Source organism: Aulonocara stuartgranti (assembly GCF_965226115.1).
Source record: "Aulonocara stuartgranti genome assembly, chromosome: 8".
NCBI classification, from domain to species: domain Eukaryota; kingdom Metazoa; phylum Chordata; class Actinopteri; order Cichliformes; family Cichlidae; genus Aulonocara; species Aulonocara stuartgranti.
Window position 1 is genome coordinate 18,760,879 of NC_138959.1, and position 19,593 is coordinate 18,780,471.

A 19,593-nucleotide genomic window follows, 5' to 3' on the forward strand; every position below is an offset into this window, starting at 1 on the left:
GTTTGAGGTCCAAAAGAAATCAACACAGAGAAATTTTTACAGTGCTTTTCTACTCTACCTGAACATTCAAAGCGCTCTATACAGGTTGCCTCATTCACACCTGTTCATAGAAGCCCTTTTTCTGTGCTTTCTACCTAACATTCACACACATTCATACTCTGATGAATGCATCAGAGAGTGACTTGGGGTTAATGTCTTGCCCAAGGACAGTTAGCATGCAGTCTGGAGCAGCCAGGGATCGATCCAAAAACCATCTGATTAGTAGATGACCTGCTCCACCTCCTGAGCCACAGCCACCCCTTTCAGAGGTAAAGAATGATTTAGAAAGTAAGTACAGTAATTTTTTGAGGTGATTTGATTAAAAAAAATCATTTTTGCTTCTAATTACATAATTAAGGTGTAATTACATCTTCCAACAAATTGATACATAAACGTATCATTTATCTACTAAAAATACATAGGAGCTGGCGTCATGTTGTGGAAGCTGCCATCTTGCCCCACCATCATACACTGGCTGAGATGGGCATCGCTGCGCCGCCTTTTCATGTTTTATGTAAGTGGATTTATACATTACTTTGAATTTAAAGATGTCAAATAGCTCTTTCACACTACATATGACTATTTCACATTTGTACATGTATATTTTGGTGATCTCTTTCTCAGTATGTTTTTCTTCTTATGGAAATAAGCTAATTTTAAACCAGTTAATGTTAGGCTCCAGTGTCCTAAGAAATCACACCTTTCCCCTGATAAACAAATTGATTGGATTCTCTCATTGTGTGGGAATTGATTATCAATTACAACTTCAATGAGCCACTTCAAAGAAAGTTTCACCCGCGTGGGCAGCAACAGAAAGTCCAGATGTGGAAACAGAAGGTTTCCACATTAAAATATCGATATTTGAATCATTTTGGGGTAAATTGTAGTTTTTCATTAACAGGAACACAGTGGAAAGAAACTATCATTCAGATTGTCTACATTGGAAAGAACTACTCCCTCTTCCGCCTTTTATAGTCATGTGTGAAATACGGCTGTATAAATGTGTGGCAGCCTGTGGCGTGCGCACTCACAACAATGGCTGAGCGTAACTGGAGTCATGTGCGCACGTATTTTACATCCACAAACAGCCCTGACGTGGTTTGCGATACATGTGGCAAGAAAGTGAGGTGTTGTGGCAACACCACTAACCTTGTCAAACACCTCAAAGTAAATCATATCACAGAATATGACGAGCTTATGTTGAGGCAAACTGAAGAGGAGGAGAAGGACGGGTGCTGCTAGGGTGAGACAGACGTCTCTCAGGGAGTCCTTTAGTGCTGCAGGCAGGCAAGGTGTTCACATAGTGCACAACTTCAGGTTTTTGATTTCTATATGATGAATTCTGCATTATTAAGTGATAAGAACAAGTAATCTGATGTCCTGTAATGATTATGACGCTATAATTTGAGATACAATAAAAGAGTAAAGTTTTTGTACAAAGTATCGGAGCAGTATCGTCGATACCACCCTGAATTTTACTTGGTATGGGATCGGAAAGGAAATCAGTGGTATCACACATCACTAGTGATCAAATGTCAGGCCAAGCTGGAACTGATTCCTGTCTTCTGTAACTTCTACAACACTGTCCAATAGAGACACATGAATGAACTGCAGCGTCATTAAAAACACTGATGATCTTTATTTAAAAATGTAATACATTTACATCTGAATAAACTTTTAGGCATTACGCTGACGGAGGGATGGATGGACCATGAATGCTTTCTCATCCTTGTCATGCACCATGGAAGTGTCTGAGGGGCTTTTCCACTTGGAATGGGGATACTGTGTCCACACTTCAGAGGTGGAGTTTCCAGCATCTCACCTGGGCCTCATCTGCAAACAATCAGCAGGAGGGCTTCTTAAACCAGCGCTGCCTGCTACTCCTCGCCAGTTTGTTCTGCCATCTCCAGTGGTAACTAGGCTTCCCCTCTGCTCCAGTTCTGGCGTGCTCCTTCCCTGTGTTTAACCTTGTTTTCCCTGTGTTTAGGTCTCCTCTGCCAACATACTCATCCTACCCTCAAACTCCCTTACCCGTCCAGCAACTTCTTCTCCCTCTGTTGCAGAATTCCCGTTGGATTGTTCCCATCAGGAGCCAGGTGTTCAGTCTCTCGATAGCTTTTCCTCTGGTTCCTGCTGTCTGCTGACACTCCTAGCTCGAGCCACGTTCTCCATTCCCTCTCTTTAAACAAAGTCTTATAAATAGTTTAACCATGTGCATTGAATCTGCATTTGGGTCTAAGCTTTCTACGCAGGGAAGAAATCATCACAGTGACATCTATTTAATTTTCAATTCAATTTTATTTAAAGAGCGCCAAATGACAGCAACAGTCACCTGAAGGCGCTTTATATTGTAAGATATACTTACAAAGAAAACCCCAACAATCATATGACCCCCTATGAGCAAGCACTTTGGCGACAGTGGGAAGGAAAAACTCCCTTTTAACAGGAAGAAACCTCCAGCAGAACCAGGCTCAGGGAGGGGCGGCCATCTGCTGCGACCGGTTGGGGAGGGGCAAGGAAAATAGTATAAAGACATGGAACAGAGACAGAGGTTAATAACAAGTACCATTCAGTGCAGAGGTCTATTAAACATAGTGGGTGAAGAAGAAACACCCAGTGCATCATGGGAATCCCCCGGCAGCCTAATGCTGGGCATACACTGTGCGATTTTTGGCCCATTTTGAGCCGATTTTTCAGTCGTGCGATCGTTTTGGGGATCGTCCCGAGTTTGGCCTTGATCAAACTTCTCACCCCTGCGAGTCAATCCTACAGTTTGATCAGGAGCCGAATAACGCGACTGAAAAATCGCAGCACAGTGTATGCCCAGCTTATTGCAGCATAGAGGATTCAGGATCACCTGAGTAGGCCATCAGATTACTGAAAGGATACTGAAAAAACCCGTCGAAGTAGTCTTAGTCTTCATTGCTGCTGGTCGACTCAATTGAACACCTCTGAAGTTTGCACACAGGCAAGTATTCCTCTTCTTGCTCAAAATCCTCTCGGGAACGCTTCCTCGAGCCTCCAGTTTCGTGTTCAAGCTCTTCGTGCGCATCTTCAAATACTTCAGAGTCATCATCGCTCCATCTCATTCTTTTGTTTGCTCCTAAATCTTCTTCATCCCTCTCTCTAGACCTCTTCCTGGAAACACCTGGCTGAGGGTCCTCTTCTGGGATGTACTGGCGACCATCCATGCGGCCTTCAAATGCCTCCTCATTTTCAATGCCACCAACATTGAAAATGATCACAACCACATCATTGTGATCCCCGTGCTGTTCATCGTTGTCACCATTGGCATTATTGTCCCTCACATGAATATTTTGAACATCGTTGTCGTCGTCGTCGTCGTCGTCGTCGTCATCGTCATCGTTGCCGTCGCCGTCGCCGCCGTCATCGTCGTCGTCGTCATCGTTGTCGCCGTCATCGTCGTCGCCGTCATCGTCGTTGTCGTCGTCATCGTCGTCGTCGTCGTCGTCATCGTCGTCGTCGTCGTCGTCATCGTCTTCGTCCCCATAAAGGTAATTGTCATATTGTGCCAGTACTGAAGCTATTAGCTCATGTAGAAAGCAACAACAATCACAGAGAGCGAGATACAGATCGTTCAGGAAGCCATTAGCAGGTTCCTGATCTCCATTTGCCAACATTCGTGGGTTAACCTGTTGGCCTGCAAGATCATTAAATCTTTTAATTAACATCCATAACTATCTGCTGAAAATCTGTTTTTCATCAGTTTCAAGACTGAGTACATGTGCTTACCGTTTTGGTTATTTTGTGGTCCGTCTCCACTTGCACTCATTTTGACTACAAGGAACACAAAACAACAATGATCACTAAACCTCAACCCAGAATGTTCAGAGAATTTGCTTTTTTTGTGATGACTTTAGGCTGCGTCCAAACGTACACGGCTATGTTTGAAAACGGACAATTTTCCTTTTTCGTTTAAAAAAAAAAAAAATCCAGTCCACATGTGCAGTTTTGAAAAAATATCTCCTTCCACATCTAAACACTAAAAACAAAGTGAAACGCTGTCAAGAACACGCCAAATCTTAACCGTGTAGAAATGTTGGCCAATCAGAAGTCTAGAAGCCTGGGTGGGAAAACCTCATAAAACCTTACGTACTTCTGAGAAGTTTTTGTCTTTTTCTGGAAAAGCAGCTAATTTTGTGTTACTTTCACGTGCCTTCATCGTTTCAAATGTTAATAACTAAAGACAGACTCACAACTTTGGAATGGACTAAATGCATACAGCATACATAAATGTCATTTTTTAAAATTACATTTATTCCAAACCGACGTCAGGATTTGGGTTGGGAGAGCGTCTGTGTTGAATGTAGAATCCACGTCTGATGTAAGCGTGTAAAAACTGCAGATACTAAGATTAACAGACACAGTATGTTGTCTACATCTGCCATTGTAGAAATTGATCTCATGTAAACAATAACGTGGCCACAGCATGACTTCAACAGCGGCGCACACTTTTGACATTGCCTGAGTAAATGTCCGTTTTCCTCGTCCACACCTAAACACAAAAACGTCCTTTTTAAAAATCTCACCTTTCAGTGACTCAATCTGCTGTTTAGGTGTGGACGAAAGGCCCAAATGCAGAGACAAAGCTGCGCTTTCAAAAATAGCCGTGTACATGTGCACGTAGGCTCAGTTTCTCAGAAATTCTAATAGTTTGTTTGAGAACAAAACTTACGTCTTCTCTATTTTCCTAAATGAACAAAATAATCTGAGAAATAATCGTGTTAAAAAGAGCTTCTGTCACTCTAAGATATGATTAAGAACATTTTCTAATTTATGTATCATTTGTCAAATATTACATCAGCTGACAAATAGTTAAGTCTTCATTTGTTTTCCTGAATAATAGATCCACATCATCCTCTCTATGATGGAAAATATAGTCTAGTCTTGCACAATGTAAAGTACATAAATACTGTCCTGGCAAGCAGGGAAATCAGGCTTTATATATTTAAGTAAATGATCTTGAGTTTATAAACTGAAATTTGAGCTTACTTTAGTTCTTGGTAGATTACACAGCAGTTAATCCTCAGGGAAACGTCCAAATGTCACTAAATAGTGGTCTGCTTTCATTCGGTTGCAGTGTCTCTTCAGTTTTGTGTTCATATGCTGATGTTTTCATTCAAACATGCTTAAATGCTGTGATGTCACTTTAGCAGCAAAGACTGCGGAATGTGCAGAGATTCTTTTGACATCAAGTTGTTTGCTCAGATTTTGATATCTTTTAAATGGAGACAAAACAAAACGCTATGGCAACAAAACAACAAGCTGTTTCCAGTGCTTAATATTTAACATGTCTTTGTTATAAATTTTATTTGTACAAATCTGTGATGTTGATGTGCACAACGTGGGATTTAGACCTCGGAGGGTTAATCAACAAATCACGAAAAATTAGGTTTAAATTTCTGTTCATGACGGTGCAGATTTCTGACATTTTGTGTACTTGAAGCATTTAACAATTTGATTGTTTTCTAATAAAAACTGTGTGAAACTCAAGTTAGAACTGTGTTTGTAAATGAACCGTCCCATGTTGTGTAGCTTTCTGGATTTTATACTTATTGGGCTACATATTAATTTACTATACAGGCTATACAGTAGATAAAATCTAAACTCACATGTTTTATGTAACTAAAGTGTTTAATCATGTGGGCTACAGACAGTAATCAAGTTATGGACTATATTGATATGAAAAACATGCATACTTAGTGCATTTGAATCATTTTAACCATATGTAACCACCTGCATGTCATGGTCCTGGGACTTCTACCTGGTTTTTTGTGTGTCTTGTATTGTTGTTGTTTGATGTCAGCTTTAGGGTCCCTCGGTTGTTCTGTTAAGATGTTGCTTATTTGATTTCCCCTCGTGACTTTACCCCCTGTGTGCCCCCTCTGTGTATCTGCCAGCCCCCATGCCTCGTTTCTCCTCCTTGTGTTTTATTCCATGTTTTCCCAGCCCGCTATGTCTGTGTTCTCTTCCAATCTGGTCTGCGTCTCTGTGTGCTTCCTGTTTTACTTTGATAGTCTCCCGTCAGTGTTGTGTTACTCCTGCCGTGTCTCGTTATGATTATCAGTGTCGCCTGTGTTCCCCGTGTGCTCCCACTTCCCTCGTTAACCCTCTGTGTATTTGTGTCCACGTCTCCTACATTACCTACATAATAGAGCTATAATAAATGTTTGTTTGGGGTTTTTTTAAGTACAGAAATCAGCTGCTAAAATAATTGTTTTGACTTTTTGGGAATGCTTTACGGTCTGTTCTGTAGGAACGCTGAATTAATATATTGACTGTCTGGCCCCTTCTGGCTATTTAATAGTTGCTGAAGGAGATTTTGTTCATCCCCAGCTAATCTCATCCATATTTATATAAAATCTAGCATACTCCACACCACACAAAGTCAGAAGCCAGTTAAAATCTGTATGTGGTACCTGAGGCGGTGCTGCACTGACCAGTTGTTTCTGGCTATTTGCTGGTTCAGCCTGCCTATCACTGCAACTCTTGGCTCTTATTGGTCAGGCTGGTGTGTGTGTGTGTGTGTGTGTGTGTGTGTGTGTGTGTGTGTGTGTGTGTGTGTGCGTATTGTAAAGACTTGATTCCCACAGTCCAAGTCAGGGTTTTAAAATGCGTTGCTGTCTCCATCCAGCATCAAAGCTGCATTGAAATTTCCTTCAATGAAATTTTGGCTCAAAGAAAAACAGTGTTGTTACTGTCAATCTCCAGTTAAAATAAAAGTGTAATTAAACCAAACGAAAGTAATGTACTAATGCTGGTCAAGACATTACCTGTAGCTGAGTGACATTTCCTCCAATTTCTGTTGGTGTCTGCAGTTTCCACTGGGGCTTAGTGTCACCTCTACTGCTACCCGACTGCACCACCATCCTCCACATTGCTATGCGTCCATTGGTGGTGCCAGCTGCTAGGATTTCTGAGTGTTGCAGAATTTTTAAAAAAGCAATGAGTTTTTTTTTTTTTAACCTATGCATTTGCAAACATTCAGGAATATGGTGATGGGAAAGAAAAAGCTTCTTTTCATTTACAATTCTGTGCAAACTTTTGCCTTTGCCTGCACAGTATGAAACACAGTTGATCATCTCTCCCCTCTCATATCCCAGAGTCTCATCAAGAGACAAAACATAGTTATGTAGCACGTAGCATGTAGAGAAGTTTCTTGATGGAGCCCTCCACACTGAGAAGGACACTCGTCTTACAATACTCATCCACACTATGGACTTTACCTATATGCATAAGACATGGGATTAAAGATGAAATAAGTGGAATATCTGACAGCTCAAACCACAAAGTGTTCATATTTATTAAAGATCAGACTGGATTCTGGATCAATAGCATTATAGCTTGTTGTATTTTCCCCTTTCTGGAGACTCCCACAGCATTACTGCTTCACAGAGGCAAAATACACTTTTGATATAATTTTCAACAAGTCTGCTGGATTAATCAGACTTTCTAAAACCATGAACACTTTTCTCATACTGTTCTTCGTAACTGTTCAAAAATAAAGCAAAGTATCATCAATGCAATTTACAGAACAAACAAATAAAATAAACAGCCTTTATACATTGAGGGCTGTGACTGCAGAAGACTGCTGGCCTCAGACAAAATTATACAAGGCAATGAAAAAACAAATTGTGTCTTAAAGAAAGTATGGTCAAATGCATTGAAAATAACAAATGATTTAATTTTCCAAACTCCAACAGGAATCACAAACTCCTACCATCTGCAGTGCAGATAAAGAATCCAAGTCCCTCCTGTGGCCCCATCTTCAGAGGTGCCCCCTTCCAGCTAAACTTGTCCAGCGCACGCTCATCTCCTCTCACAGATGCTCGAGCTAGCATTGCCACATCACTATAATAAAATACAAAAAATAGTATTTGATTAAAAAAATGTCATACTCTTCCACTTGATATGGGACTTCGAAGGCTGCTTACTCTCCAGGTGTGGACGGTCTGAAGATGCAGCAAGTTAAAGGTTTCTTGTATTCATGTTTTACAAGGTGGTTTCCATGAAGTCTCCCTCTCGCATCCACCTTCCATACTGCCAAAGCTCCAGACTGTCAATAACAATAATAACAGTAATAGTTAACAGTTAATTTGCCTAGCACTTTCAAAACAGTTACAAAGTGTGTTAAAGAACACAATAAAATCTTAGTTAAAAACACAAAAGAAAAGTTCAAAGAGTTAAAACACGAAACGGTTTGTTTTCTTTTTGCATTGAGCCAGGCTGCACAGACAGCTAAGAGTGTCTGATGTGCAGAATGCAGGCAGTGACTTGGTTCATAAAAAGTGACCAAATCTGTAACAAGGCTTGTACCCATGTATCGTATACCCAAAAGGTTGTGAGGAGGAGAATGATGATTTATTTCTTTGAATTTGTTATAAGTCTGGCAGCTGAGATTTAAATGAGCTGGAGGTGAAAGATGGACTTCTGGCTGAGATCCCAGTAGAAGGAATTACAATTATTCAAACACAATGAGATAAAAGGATTTAATGGGTGTGATAAATGTGGTTGCACTCACCTGTTCACGGCACCTGATGTTAATGAGCAGAAAGGTAGGGTGAGCATGAGGCGAAACCTTCTGTTGACTGCAGCTTGAGCGCAGCTTGAATCATTTTGATGCATCTTTTGGTTTATGTATACTTCTGCACTAAGTTATGCAATAGGCCAATGTTGAAATTTGGCATAGTAAATGGTGCAGTTATTTGTGCAGTCTGTGCATTTGTTTAATGGTTTGAGGCCGTGTGCCGATTTGTACAGTGGACAGTTGTATGTGGAATAAAAGTAGCAAATAGTACAGAGGTGTATCTCATGTGTTTACTGTTGCACGTCATCTGTGTCCTCATGTTTAGCCTGCCGCGGCCGTTGGTTGGAGGAGTCGCAATAGTTTGGAAAGGAAGGAAGCAGTAAGGTCAGTTTCCATTCTGGGTTTTCAGCATTAATAAAGAAACCTGCAACAAGGTGAGTAATGTTTGAGGTCCAAAAGAAATCAACACAGAGAAATTTTTACAGTGCTTTTCTACTCTACCTGAACATTCAAAGCGCTCTATACAGGTTGCCTCATTCACACCTGTTCATAGAAGCCCTTTTTCTGTGCTTTCTACCTAACATTCACACACATTCATACTCTGATGAATGCATCAGAGAGTGACTTGGGGTTAATGTCTTGCCCAAGGACAGTTAGCATGCAGTCTGGAGCAGCCAGGGATCGATCCAAAAACCATCTGATTAGTAGATGACCTGCTCCACCTCCTGAGCCACAGCCACCCCTTTCAGAGGTAAAGAATGATTTAGAAAGTAAGTACAGTAATTTTTTGAGGTGATTTGATTAAAAAAAATCATTTTTGCTTCTAATTACATAATTAAGGTGTAATTACATCTTCCAACAAATTGATACATAAACGTATCATTTATCTACTAAAAATACATAGGAGCTGGCGTCATGTTGTGGAAGCTGCCATCTTGCCCCACCATCATACACTGGCTGAGATGGGCATCGCTGCGCCGCCTTTTCATGTTTTATGTAAGTGGATTTATACATTACTTTGAATTTAAAGATGTCAAATAGCTCTTTCACACTACATATGACTATTTCACATTTGTACATGTATATTTTGGTGATCTCTTTCTCAGTATGTTTTTCTTCTTATGGAAATAAGCTAATTTTAAACCAGTTAATGTTAGGCTCCAGTGTCCTAAGAAATCACACCTTTCCCCTGATAAACAAATTGATTGGATTCTCTCATTGTGTGGGAATTGATTATCAATTACAACTTCAATGAGCCACTTCAAAGAAAGTTTCACCCGCGTGGGCAGCAACAGAAAGTCCAGATGTGGAAACAGAAGGTTTCCACATTAAAATATCGATATTTGAATCATTTTGGGGTAAATTGTAGTTTTTCATTAACAGGAACACAGTGGAAAGAAACTATCATTCAGATTGTCTACATTGGAAAGAACTACTCCCTCTTCCGCCTTTTATAGTCATGTGTGAAATACGGCTGTATAAATGTGTGGCAGCCTGTGGCGTGCGCACTCACAACAATGGCTGAGCGTAACTGGAGTCATGTGCGCACGTATTTTACATCCACAAACAGCCCTGACGTGGTTTGCGATACATGTGGCAAGAAAGTGAGGTGTTGTGGCAACACCACTAACCTTGTCAAACACCTCAAAGTAAATCATATCACAGAATATGACGAGCTTATGTTGAGGCAAACTGAAGAGGAGGAGAAGGACGGGTGCTGCTAGGGTGAGACAGACGTCTCTCAGGGAGTCCTTTAGTGCTGCAGGCAGGCAAGGTGTTCACATAGTGCACAACTTCAGGTTTTTGATTTCTATATGATGAATTCTGCATTATTAAGTGATAAGAACAAGTAATCTGATGTCCTGTAATGATTATGACGCTATAATTTGAGATACAATAAAAGAGTAAAGTTTTTGTACAAAGTATCGGAGCAGTATCGTCGATACCACCCTGAATTTTACTTGGTATGGGATCGGAAAGGAAATCAGTGGTATCACACATCACTAGTGATCAAATGTCAGGCCAAGCTGGAACTGATTCCTGTCTTCTGTAACTTCTACAACACTGTCCAATAGAGACACATGAATGAACTGCAGCGTCATTAAAAACACTGATGATCTTTATTTAAAAATGTAATACATTTACATCTGAATAAACTTTTAGGCATTACGCTGACGGAGGGATGGATGGACCATGAATGCTTTCTCATCCTTGTCATGCACCATGGAAGTGTCTGAGGGGCTTTTCCACTTGGAATGGGGATACTGTGTCCACACTTCAGAGGTGGAGTTTCCAGCATCTCACCTGGGCCTCATCTGCAAACAATCAGCAGGAGGGCTTCTTAAACCAGCGCTGCCTGCTACTCCTCGCCAGTTTGTTCTGCCATCTCCAGTGGTAACTAGGCTTCCCCTCTGCTCCAGTTCTGGCGTGCTCCTTCCCTGTGTTTAACCTTGTTTTCCCTGTGTTTAGGTCTCCTCTGCCAACATACTCATCCTACCCTCAAACTCCCTTACCCGTCCAGCAACTTCTTCTCCCTCTGTTGCAGAATTCCCGTTGGATTGTTCCCATCAGGAGCCAGGTGTTCAGTCTCTCGATAGCTTTTCCTCTGGTTCCTGCTGTCTGCTGACACTCCTAGCTCGAGCCACGTTCTCCATTCCCTCTCTTTAAACAAAGTCTTATAAATAGTTTAACCATGTGCATTGAATCTGCATTTGGGTCTAAGCTTTCTACGCAGGGAAGAAATCATCACAGTGACATCTATTTAATTTTCAATTCAATTTTATTTAAAGAGCGCCAAATGACAGCAACAGTCACCTGAAGGCGCTTTATATTGTAAGATATACTTACAAAGAAAACCCCAACAATCATATGACCCCCTATGAGCAAGCACTTTGGCGACAGTGGGAAGGAAAAACTCCCTTTTAACAGGAAGAAACCTCCAGCAGAACCAGGCTCAGGGAGGGGCGGCCATCTGCTGCGACCGGTTGGGGAGGGGCAAGGAAAATAGTATAAAGACATGGAACAGAGACAGAGGTTAATAACAAGTACCATTCAGTGCAGAGGTCTATTAAACATAGTGGGTGAAGAAGAAACACCCAGTGCATCATGGGAATCCCCCGGCAGCCTAATGCTGGGCATACACTGTGCGATTTTTGGCCCATTTTGAGCCGATTTTTCAGTCGTGCGATCGTTTTGGGGATCGTCCCGAGTTTGGCCTTGATCAAACTTCTCACCCCTGCGAGTCAATCCTACAGTTTGATCAGGAGCCGAATAACGCGACTGAAAAATCGCAGCACAGTGTATGCCCAGCTTATTGCAGCATAGAGGATTCAGGATCACCTGAGTAGGCCATCAGATTACTGAAAGGATACTGAAAAAACCCGTCGAAGTAGTCTTAGTCTTCATTGCTGCTGGTCGACTCAATTGAACACCTCTGAAGTTTGCACACAGGCAAGTATTCCTCTTCTTGCTCAAAATCCTCTCGGGAACGCTTCCTCGAGCCTCCAGTTTCGTGTTCAAGCTCTTCGTGCGCATCTTCAAATACTTCAGAGTCATCATCGCTCCATCTCATTCTTTTGTTTGCTCCTAAATCTTCTTCATCCCTCTCTCTAGACCTCTTCCTGGAAACACCTGGCTGAGGGTCCTCTTCTGGGATGTACTGGCGACCATCCATGCGGCCTTCAAATGCCTCCTCATTTTCAATGCCACCAACATTGAAAATGATCACAACCACATCATTGTGATCCCCGTGCTGTTCATCGTTGTCACCATTGGCATTATTGTCCCTCACATGAATATTTTGAACATCGTTGTCGTCGTCGTCGTCGTCGTCGTCGTCATCGTCATCGTTGCCGTCGCCGTCGCCGCCGTCATCGTCGTCGTCGTCATCGTTGTCGCCGTCATCGTCGTCGCCGTCATCGTCGTTGTCGTCGTCATCGTCGTCGTCGTCGTCGTCATCGTCGTCGTCGTCGTCGTCATCGTCTTCGTCCCCATAAAGGTAATTGTCATATTGTGCCAGTACTGAAGCTATTAGCTCATGTAGAAAGCAACAACAATCACAGAGAGCGAGATACAGATCGTTCAGGAAGCCATTAGCAGGTTCCTGATCTCCATTTGCCAACATTCGTGGGTTAACCTGTTGGCCTGCAAGATCATTAAATCTTTTAATTAACATCCATAACTATCTGCTGAAAATCTGTTTTTCATCAGTTTCAAGACTGAGTACATGTGCTTACCGTTTTGGTTATTTTGTGGTCCGTCTCCACTTGCACTCATTTTGACTACAAGGAACACAAAACAACAATGATCACTAAACCTCAACCCAGAATGTTCAGAGAATTTGCTTTTTTTGTGATGACTTTAGGCTGCGTCCAAACGTACACGGCTATGTTTGAAAACGGACAATTTTCCTTTTTCGTTTAAAAAAAAAAAAAATCCAGTCCACATGTGCAGTTTTGAAAAAATATCTCCTTCCACATCTAAACACTAAAAACAAAGTGAAACGCTGTCAAGAACACGCCAAATCTTAACCGTGTAGAAATGTTGGCCAATCAGAAGTCTAGAAGCCTGGGTGGGAAAACCTCATAAAACCTTACGTACTTCTGAGAAGTTTTTGTCTTTTTCTGGAAAAGCAGCTAATTTTGTGTTACTTTCACGTGCCTTCATCGTTTCAAATGTTAATAACTAAAGACAGACTCACAACTTTGGAATGGACTAAATGCATACAGCATACATAAATGTCATTTTTTAAAATTACATTTATTCCAAACCGACGTCAGGATTTGGGTTGGGAGAGCGTCTGTGTTGAATGTAGAATCCACGTCTGATGTAAGCGTGTAAAAACTGCAGATACTAAGATTAACAGACACAGTATGTTGTCTACATCTGCCATTGTAGAAATTGATCTCATGTAAACAATAACGTGGCCACAGCATGACTTCAACAGCGGCGCACACTTTTGACATTGCCTGAGTAAATGTCCGTTTTCCTCGTCCACACCTAAACACAAAAACGTCCTTTTTAAAAATCTCACCTTTCAGTGACTCAATCTGCTGTTTAGGTGTGGACGAAAGGCCCAAATGCAGAGACAAAGCTGCGCTTTCAAAAATAGCCGTGTACATGTGCACGTAGGCTCAGTTTCTCAGAAATTCTAATAGTTTGTTTGAGAACAAAACTTACGTCTTCTCTATTTTCCTAAATGAACAAAATAATCTGAGAAATAATCGTGTTAAAAAGAGCTTCTGTCACTCTAAGATATGATTAAGAACATTTTCTAATTTATGTATCATTTGTCAAATATTACATCAGCTGACAAATAGTTAAGTCTTCATTTGTTTTCCTGAATAATAGATCCACATCATCCTCTCTATGATGGAAAATATAGTCTAGTCTTGCACAATGTAAAGTACATAAATACTGTCCTGGCAAGCAGGGAAATCAGGCTTTATATATTTAAGTAAATGATCTTGAGTTTATAAACTGAAATTTGAGCTTACTTTAGTTCTTGGTAGATTACACAGCAGTTAATCCTCAGGGAAACGTCCAAATGTCACTAAATAGTGGTCTGCTTTCATTCGGTTGCAGTGTCTCTTCCGTTTTGTGTTCATATGCTGATGTTTTCATTCAAACATGTTTAAATGCTGTGATGTCACTTTAGCAGCAAAGACTGCGGAATGTGCAGAGATTCTTTTGACATCAAGTTGTTTGCTCAGATTTTGATATCTTTTAAATGGAGACAAAACAAAACGCTATGGCAACAAAACAACAAGCTGTTTCCAGTGCTTAATATTTAACATGTCTTTGTTATAAATTTTATTTGTACAAATCTGTGATGTTGATGTGCACAACGTGGGATTTAGACCTCGGAGGGTTAATCAACAAATCACGAAAAATTAGGTTTAAATTTCTGTTCATGACGGTGCAGATTTCTGACATTTTGTGTACTTGAAGCATTTAACAATTTGATTGTTTTCTAATAAAAACTGTGTGAAACTCAAGTTAGAACTGTGTTTGTAAATGAACCGCCCCATGTTGTGTAGCTTTCTGGATTTTATACTTATTGGGCTACATATTAATTTACTATACAGGCTATACAGTAGATAAAATCTAAACTCACATGTTTTATGTAACTAAAGTGTTTAATCATGTGAGCTACAGACAGTAATCAAGTTATGGACTATATTGATATGAAAAACATGCATACTTAGTGCATTTGAATCATTTTAACCATATGTAACCACCTGCATGTCATGGTCCTGGGACTTCTACCTGGTTTTTTGTGTGTCTTGTATTGTTGTTGTTTGATGTCAGCTTTAGGGTCCCTCGGTTGTTCTGTTAAGATGTTGCTTATTTGATTTCCCCTCGTGACTTTACCCCCTGTGTGCCCCCTCTGTGTATCTGCCAGCCCCCATGCCTCGTTTCTCCTCCTTGTGTTTTATTCCATGTTTTCCCAGCCCGCTATGTCTGTGTTCTCTTCCAATCTGGTCTGCGTCTCTGTGTGCTTCCTGTTTTACTTTGATAGTCTCCCGTCAGTGTTGTGTTACTCCTGCCGTGTCTCGTTATGATTATCAGTGTCGCCTGTGTTCCCCGTGTGCTCCCACTTCCCTCGTTAACCCTCTGTGTATTTGTCTCCACGTCTCCTACATTACCTACATAATAGAGCTATAATAAATGTTTGTTTGGGGTTTTTTTAAGTACAGAAATCAGCTGCTAAAATAATTGTTTTGACTTTTTGGGAATGCTTTACGGTCTGTTCTGTAGGAACGCTGAATTAATATATTGACTGTCTGGCCCCTTCTGGCTATTTAATAGTTGCTGAAGGAGATTTTGTTCATCCCCAGCTAATCTCATCCATATTTATATAAAATCTAGCATACTCCACACCACACAAAGTCAGAAGCCAGTTAAAATCTGTATGTGGTACCTGAGGCGGTGCTGCACTGACCAGTTGTTTCTGGCTATTTGCTGGTTCAGCCTGCCTATCACTGCAACTCTTGGCTCTTATTGGTCAGGCTGGTGTGTGTGTGTGTGTGTGTGTGTGTGTGTGTGTGTGTGTGTGTGTGTGTGTGTGTGTGTGTGTGTGTGTGTGTGTGCGTATTGTAAAGACTTGATTCCCACAGTCCAAGTCAGGGTTTTAAAATGCGTTGCTGTCTCCATCCAGCATCAAAGCTGCATTGAAATTTCCTTCAATGAAATTTTGGCTCAAAGAAAAACAGTGTTGTTACTGTCAATCTCCAGTTAAAATAAAAGTGTAATTAAACCAAACGAAAGTAATGCACTAATGCTGGTCAAGACATTACCTGTAGCTGAGTGACATTTCCTCCAATTTCTGTTGGTGTCTGCAGTTTCCACTGGGGCTTAGTGTCACCTCTACTGCTACCCGACTGCACCACCATCCTCCACATTGCTATGCGTCCATTGGTGGTGCCAGCTGCTAGGATTTCTGAGTGTTGCAGAATTTTTAAAAAAGCAACGAGTTTTTTTTTTTAACCTATGCATTTGCAAACATTCAGGAATATGGTGATGGGAAAGAAAAAGCTTCTTTTCATTTACAATTCTGTGCAAACTTTTGCCTTTGCCTGCACAGTATGAAACACAGTTGATCATCTCTCCCCTCTCATATCCCAGAGTCTCATCAAGAGACAAAACATAGTTATGTAGCACGTAGCATGTAGAGAAGTTTCTTGATGGAGCCCTCCACACTGAGAAGGACACTCGTCTTACAATACTCATCCACACTATGGACTTTACCTATATGCATAAGACATGGGATTAAAGATGAAATAAGTGGAATATCTGACAGCTCAAACCACAAAGTGTTCATATTTATTAAAGATCAGACTGGATTCTGGATCAATAGCATTATAGCTTGTTGTATTTTCCCCTTTCTGGAGACTCCCACAGGATTACTGCTTCACAGAGGCAAAATACACTTTTGATATAATTTTCAACAAGTCTGCTGGATTAATCAGACTTTCTAAAACCATGAATACTTTTCTCATACTGTTCTTCGTAACTGTTCAAAAATAAAGCAAAGTATCATCAATGCAATTTACAGAACAAACAAATAAAATAAACAGCCTTTATACATTGAGGGCTGTGACTGCAGAAGACTGCTGGCCTCAGACAAAATTATACAAGGCAATGAAAAAACAAATTGTGTCTTAAAGAAAGTATGGTCAAATGCATTGAAAATAACAAATGATTTAATTTTCCAAACTCCAACAGGAATCACAAACTCCTACCATCTGCAGTGCAGATAAAGAATCCAAGTCCCTCCTGTGGCCCCATCTTCAGAGGTGCCCCCTTCCAGCTAAACTTGTCCAGCGCACGCTCATCTCCTCTCACAGATGCTCGAGCTAGCATTGCCACATCACTATAATAAAATACAAAAAATAGTATTTGATTAAAAAAATGTCATACTCTTCCACTTGATATGGGACTTCGAAGGCTGCTTACTCTCCAGGTGTGGACGGTCTGAAGATGCAGCAAGTTAAAGGTTTCTTGTATTCATGTTTTACAAGGTGGTTTCCATGAAGTCTCCCTCTCGCATCCACCTTCCATACTGCCAAAGCTCCAGACTGTCAATAACAATAATAACAGTAATAGTTAACAGTTAATTTGCCTAGCACTTTCAAAACAGTTACAAAGTGTGTTAAAGAACACAATAAAATCTTAGTTAAAAACTCAAAAGAAAAGTTCAAAGAGTTAAAACATGAAACGGTTTGTTTTCTTTTTGCATTGAGCCAGGCTGCACGGACAGCTAAGAGTGTCTGATGTGCAGAATGCAGGCAGTGACTTGGTTCATAAAAAGTGACCAAATCTGTAACAAGGCTTGTACCCATGTATCGTATACCCAAAAGGTTGTGAGGAGGAGAATGATGATTTATTTCTTTGAATTTGTTATAAGTCTGGCAGCTGAGATTTAAATGAGCTGGAGGTGAAAGATGGACTTCTGGCTGAGATCCCAGTAGAAGGAATTACAATTATTCAAACACAATGAGATAAAAGGATTTAATGGGTGTGATAAATGTGGTTGCACTCACCTGTTCACGGCACCTGATGTTAATGAGCAGAAAGGTAGGGTGAGCATGAGGCGAAACCTTCTGTTGACTGCAGCTTGAGCGCAGCTTGAATCATTTTGATGCATCTTTTGGTTTATGTATACTTCTGCACTAAGTTATGCAATAGGCCAATGTTGAAATTTGGCATAGTAAATGGTGCAGTTATTTGTGCAGTCTGTGCATTTGTTTAATGGTTTGAGGCCGTGTGCCGATTTGTACAGTGGACAGTTGTATGTGGAATAAAAGTAGCAAATAGTACAGAGGTGTATCTCATGTGTTTACTGTTGCACGTCATCTGTGTCCTCATGTTTAGCCTGCCGCGGCCGTTGGTTGGAGGAGCCGCAATAGTTTGGAAAGGAAGGAAGCAGTAAGGTCAGTTTCCATTCTGGGTTTTCAGCATTAATAAAGAAACCTGCAACAAGGTGAGTAATGTTTGAGGTCCAAAAGAAATCAACACAGAGAAATTTTTACAGTGCTTTTCTACTCTACCTGAACATTCAAAGCGCTCTATACAGGTTGCCTCATTCACACCTGTTCATAGAAGCCCTTTTTCTGTGCTTTCTACCTAACATTCACACACATTCATACTCTGATGAATGCATCAGAGAGTGACTTGGGGTTAATGTCTTGCCCAAGGACAGTTAGCATGCAGTCTGGAGCAGCCAGGGATCGACCCAAAAACCATCTGATTAGTAGATGACCTGCTCCACCTCCTGAGCCACAGCCACCCCTTTCAGAGGTAAAGAATGATTTAGAAAGTAAGTACAGTAATTTTTTGAGGTGATTTGATTTTTAAAAAAATCATTTTTGCTTCTAATTACATAATTAAGGTGTAATTACATCTTCCAACAAATTGATACATAAACGTATCATTTATCTACTAAAAATACATAGGAGCTGGCGTCATGTTGTGGAAGCTGCCATCTTGCCCCACCATCATACACTGGCTGAGATGGGCATCGCTGCGCCGCCTTTTCATGTTTTATGTAAGTGGATTTATACATTACTTTGAATTTAAAGATGTCAAATAGCTCTTTCACACTACATATGACTATTTCACATTTGTACATGTATATTTTGGTGATCTCTTTCTCAGTATGTTTTTCTTCTTATGGAAATAAGCTAATTTTAAACCAGTTAATGTTAGGCTCCAGTGTCCTAAGAAATCACACCTTTCCCCTGATAAACAAATTGATTGGATTCTCACATTGTGTGGGAATTGATTATCAATTACAACTTCAATGAGCCACTTCAAAGAAAGTTTCACCCGCGTGGGCAGCAACAGAAAGTCCAGATGTGGAAACAGAAGGTTTCCACATTAAAATATCGATATTTGAATCATTTTGGGGTAAATTGTAGTTTTTCATTAACAGGAACACAGTGGAAAGAAACTATCATTCAGATTGTCTACATTGGAAAGAACTACTCCCTCTTCCGCCTTTTATAGTCATGTGTGAAATACGGCTGTATAAATGTGTGGCAGCCTGTGGCGTGCGCACTCACAACAATGGCTGAGCGTAACTGGAGTCATGTGCGCACGTATTTTACATCCACAAACAGCCCTGACGTGGTTTGCGATACATGTGGCAAGAAAGTGAGGTGTTGTGGCAACACCACTAACCTTGTCAAACACCTCAAAGTAAATCATATCACAGAATATGACGAGCTTATGTTGAGGCAAACTGAAGAGGAGGAGAAGGACGGGTGCTGCTAGGGTGAGACAGACGTCTCTCAGGGAGTCCTTTAGTGCTGCAGGCAGGCAAGGTGTTCACATAGTGCACAACTTCAGGTTTTTGATTTCTATATGATGAATTCTGCATTATTAAGTGATAAGAACAAGTAATCTGATGTCCTGTAATGATTATGACGCTATAATTTGAGATACAATAAAAGAGTAAAGTTTTTGTACAAAGTATCGGAGCAGTATCGTCGATACCACCCTGA

The 19,593-nt window shown here is 40.7% G+C and overlaps 2 protein-coding genes and 3 long non-coding RNA genes across 16 annotated transcripts; 2 read left to right on the forward strand and 3 right to left on the reverse strand.

Annotated features, from left to right (window-relative positions):
• Nucleotides 1–232: 232 nt before the first annotated feature.
• Nucleotides 233–1,754, forward strand: LOC309713021. The gene is made up of 3 exons (XR_014278461.1): nt 233–308; nt 462–553; nt 1,721–1,754. It is a non-coding gene; the product is annotated as an uncharacterized lncRNA (long non-coding RNA).
• Nucleotides 1,755–2,317: 563 nt separating this feature from the next.
• Nucleotides 2,318–6,972, reverse strand: LOC309713018 (uncharacterized protein). Of its 8 annotated transcripts, none has more exons than XM_082544338.1 (3): nt 6,834–6,972; nt 3,793–3,837; nt 2,318–3,700 (listed from the first exon to the last, which is right to left on the reverse strand). In XM_082544338.1, the coding sequence occupies exons 2-3, from the start codon at nt 3,830–3,832 to the stop codon at nt 2,952–2,954; spliced, it is 789 nt and encodes a 262-aa protein (XP_082400464.1). In that variant the 5' UTR covers nt 3,833–3,837; nt 6,834–6,972; the 3' UTR covers nt 2,318–2,951. The 8 variants fall into 8 exon arrangements, with proteins under 8 accessions (XP_082400464.1, XP_082400465.1, XP_082400463.1 ...); XM_082544339.1 differs by lacking the exon at nt 6,834–6,972 and adding an exon at nt 5,825–6,787; XM_082544337.1 differs by lacking the exon at nt 6,834–6,972 and adding an exon at nt 5,797–6,787.
• A 67-nt stretch (nt 6,973–7,039) lies between these two features.
• Nucleotides 7,040–8,928, reverse strand: LOC309713020. The gene is made up of 3 exons (XR_014278460.1): nt 7,995–8,928; nt 7,781–7,911; nt 7,040–7,286 (listed from the first exon to the last, which is right to left on the reverse strand). It is a non-coding gene; the product is annotated as an uncharacterized lncRNA (long non-coding RNA).
• A 334-nt stretch (nt 8,929–9,262) lies between these two features.
• LOC309713022 lies at nt 9,263–10,784 on the forward strand. The gene is made up of 3 exons (XR_014278462.1): nt 9,263–9,338; nt 9,492–9,583; nt 10,751–10,784. It is a non-coding gene; the product is annotated as an uncharacterized lncRNA (long non-coding RNA).
• A 563-nt stretch (nt 10,785–11,347) lies between these two features.
• On the reverse strand, nt 11,348–17,179 carry LOC309713023 (uncharacterized protein). 5 transcript variants are annotated; one of them, XM_082544342.1, is made up of 5 exons: nt 17,045–17,179; nt 16,831–16,961; nt 15,886–16,336; nt 12,823–12,867; nt 11,348–12,730 (listed from the first exon to the last, which is right to left on the reverse strand). In XM_082544342.1, exons 4-5 carry the CDS (start codon nt 12,860–12,862, stop codon nt 11,982–11,984), a joined length of 789 nt encoding a protein of 262 aa, XP_082400468.1. In that variant the 5' UTR covers nt 12,863–12,867; nt 15,886–16,336; nt 16,831–16,961; nt 17,045–17,179; the 3' UTR covers nt 11,348–11,981. The 5 variants fall into 5 exon arrangements, with proteins under 5 accessions (XP_082400468.1, XP_082400469.1, XP_082400471.1 ...); XM_082544343.1 differs by lacking the exons at nt 15,886–16,336; nt 16,831–16,961; nt 17,045–17,179 and adding exons at nt 14,083–14,308; nt 14,827–15,207; XM_082544345.1 differs by lacking the exons at nt 15,886–16,336; nt 16,831–16,961; nt 17,045–17,179 and adding an exon at nt 14,855–15,207.
• Between the last annotated feature and the right edge of the window lie 2,414 nt (nt 17,180–19,593).

What these genes read in the sequence shown, in the direction of transcription:
- LOC309713018 (XM_082544338.1), bottom strand. Translation starts at nt 3,832, where the DNA reads ATGAGTGCAAGTGGAGACGGACCACAAAATAACCAAAACG. An exon ending in ACCACAAAATAACCAAAACG is followed by an intron (nt 3,701 to 3,792) that starts GTAAGCACATGT and finishes ATGATCTTGCAG; the next exon opens with GCCAACAGGTTAACCCACGA.
- LOC309713023 (XM_082544342.1), bottom strand. Translation starts at nt 12,862, where the DNA reads ATGAGTGCAAGTGGAGACGGACCACAAAATAACCAAAACG. An exon ending in ACCACAAAATAACCAAAACG is followed by an intron (nt 12,731 to 12,822) that starts GTAAGCACATGT and finishes ATGATCTTGCAG; the next exon opens with GCCAACAGGTTAACCCACGA.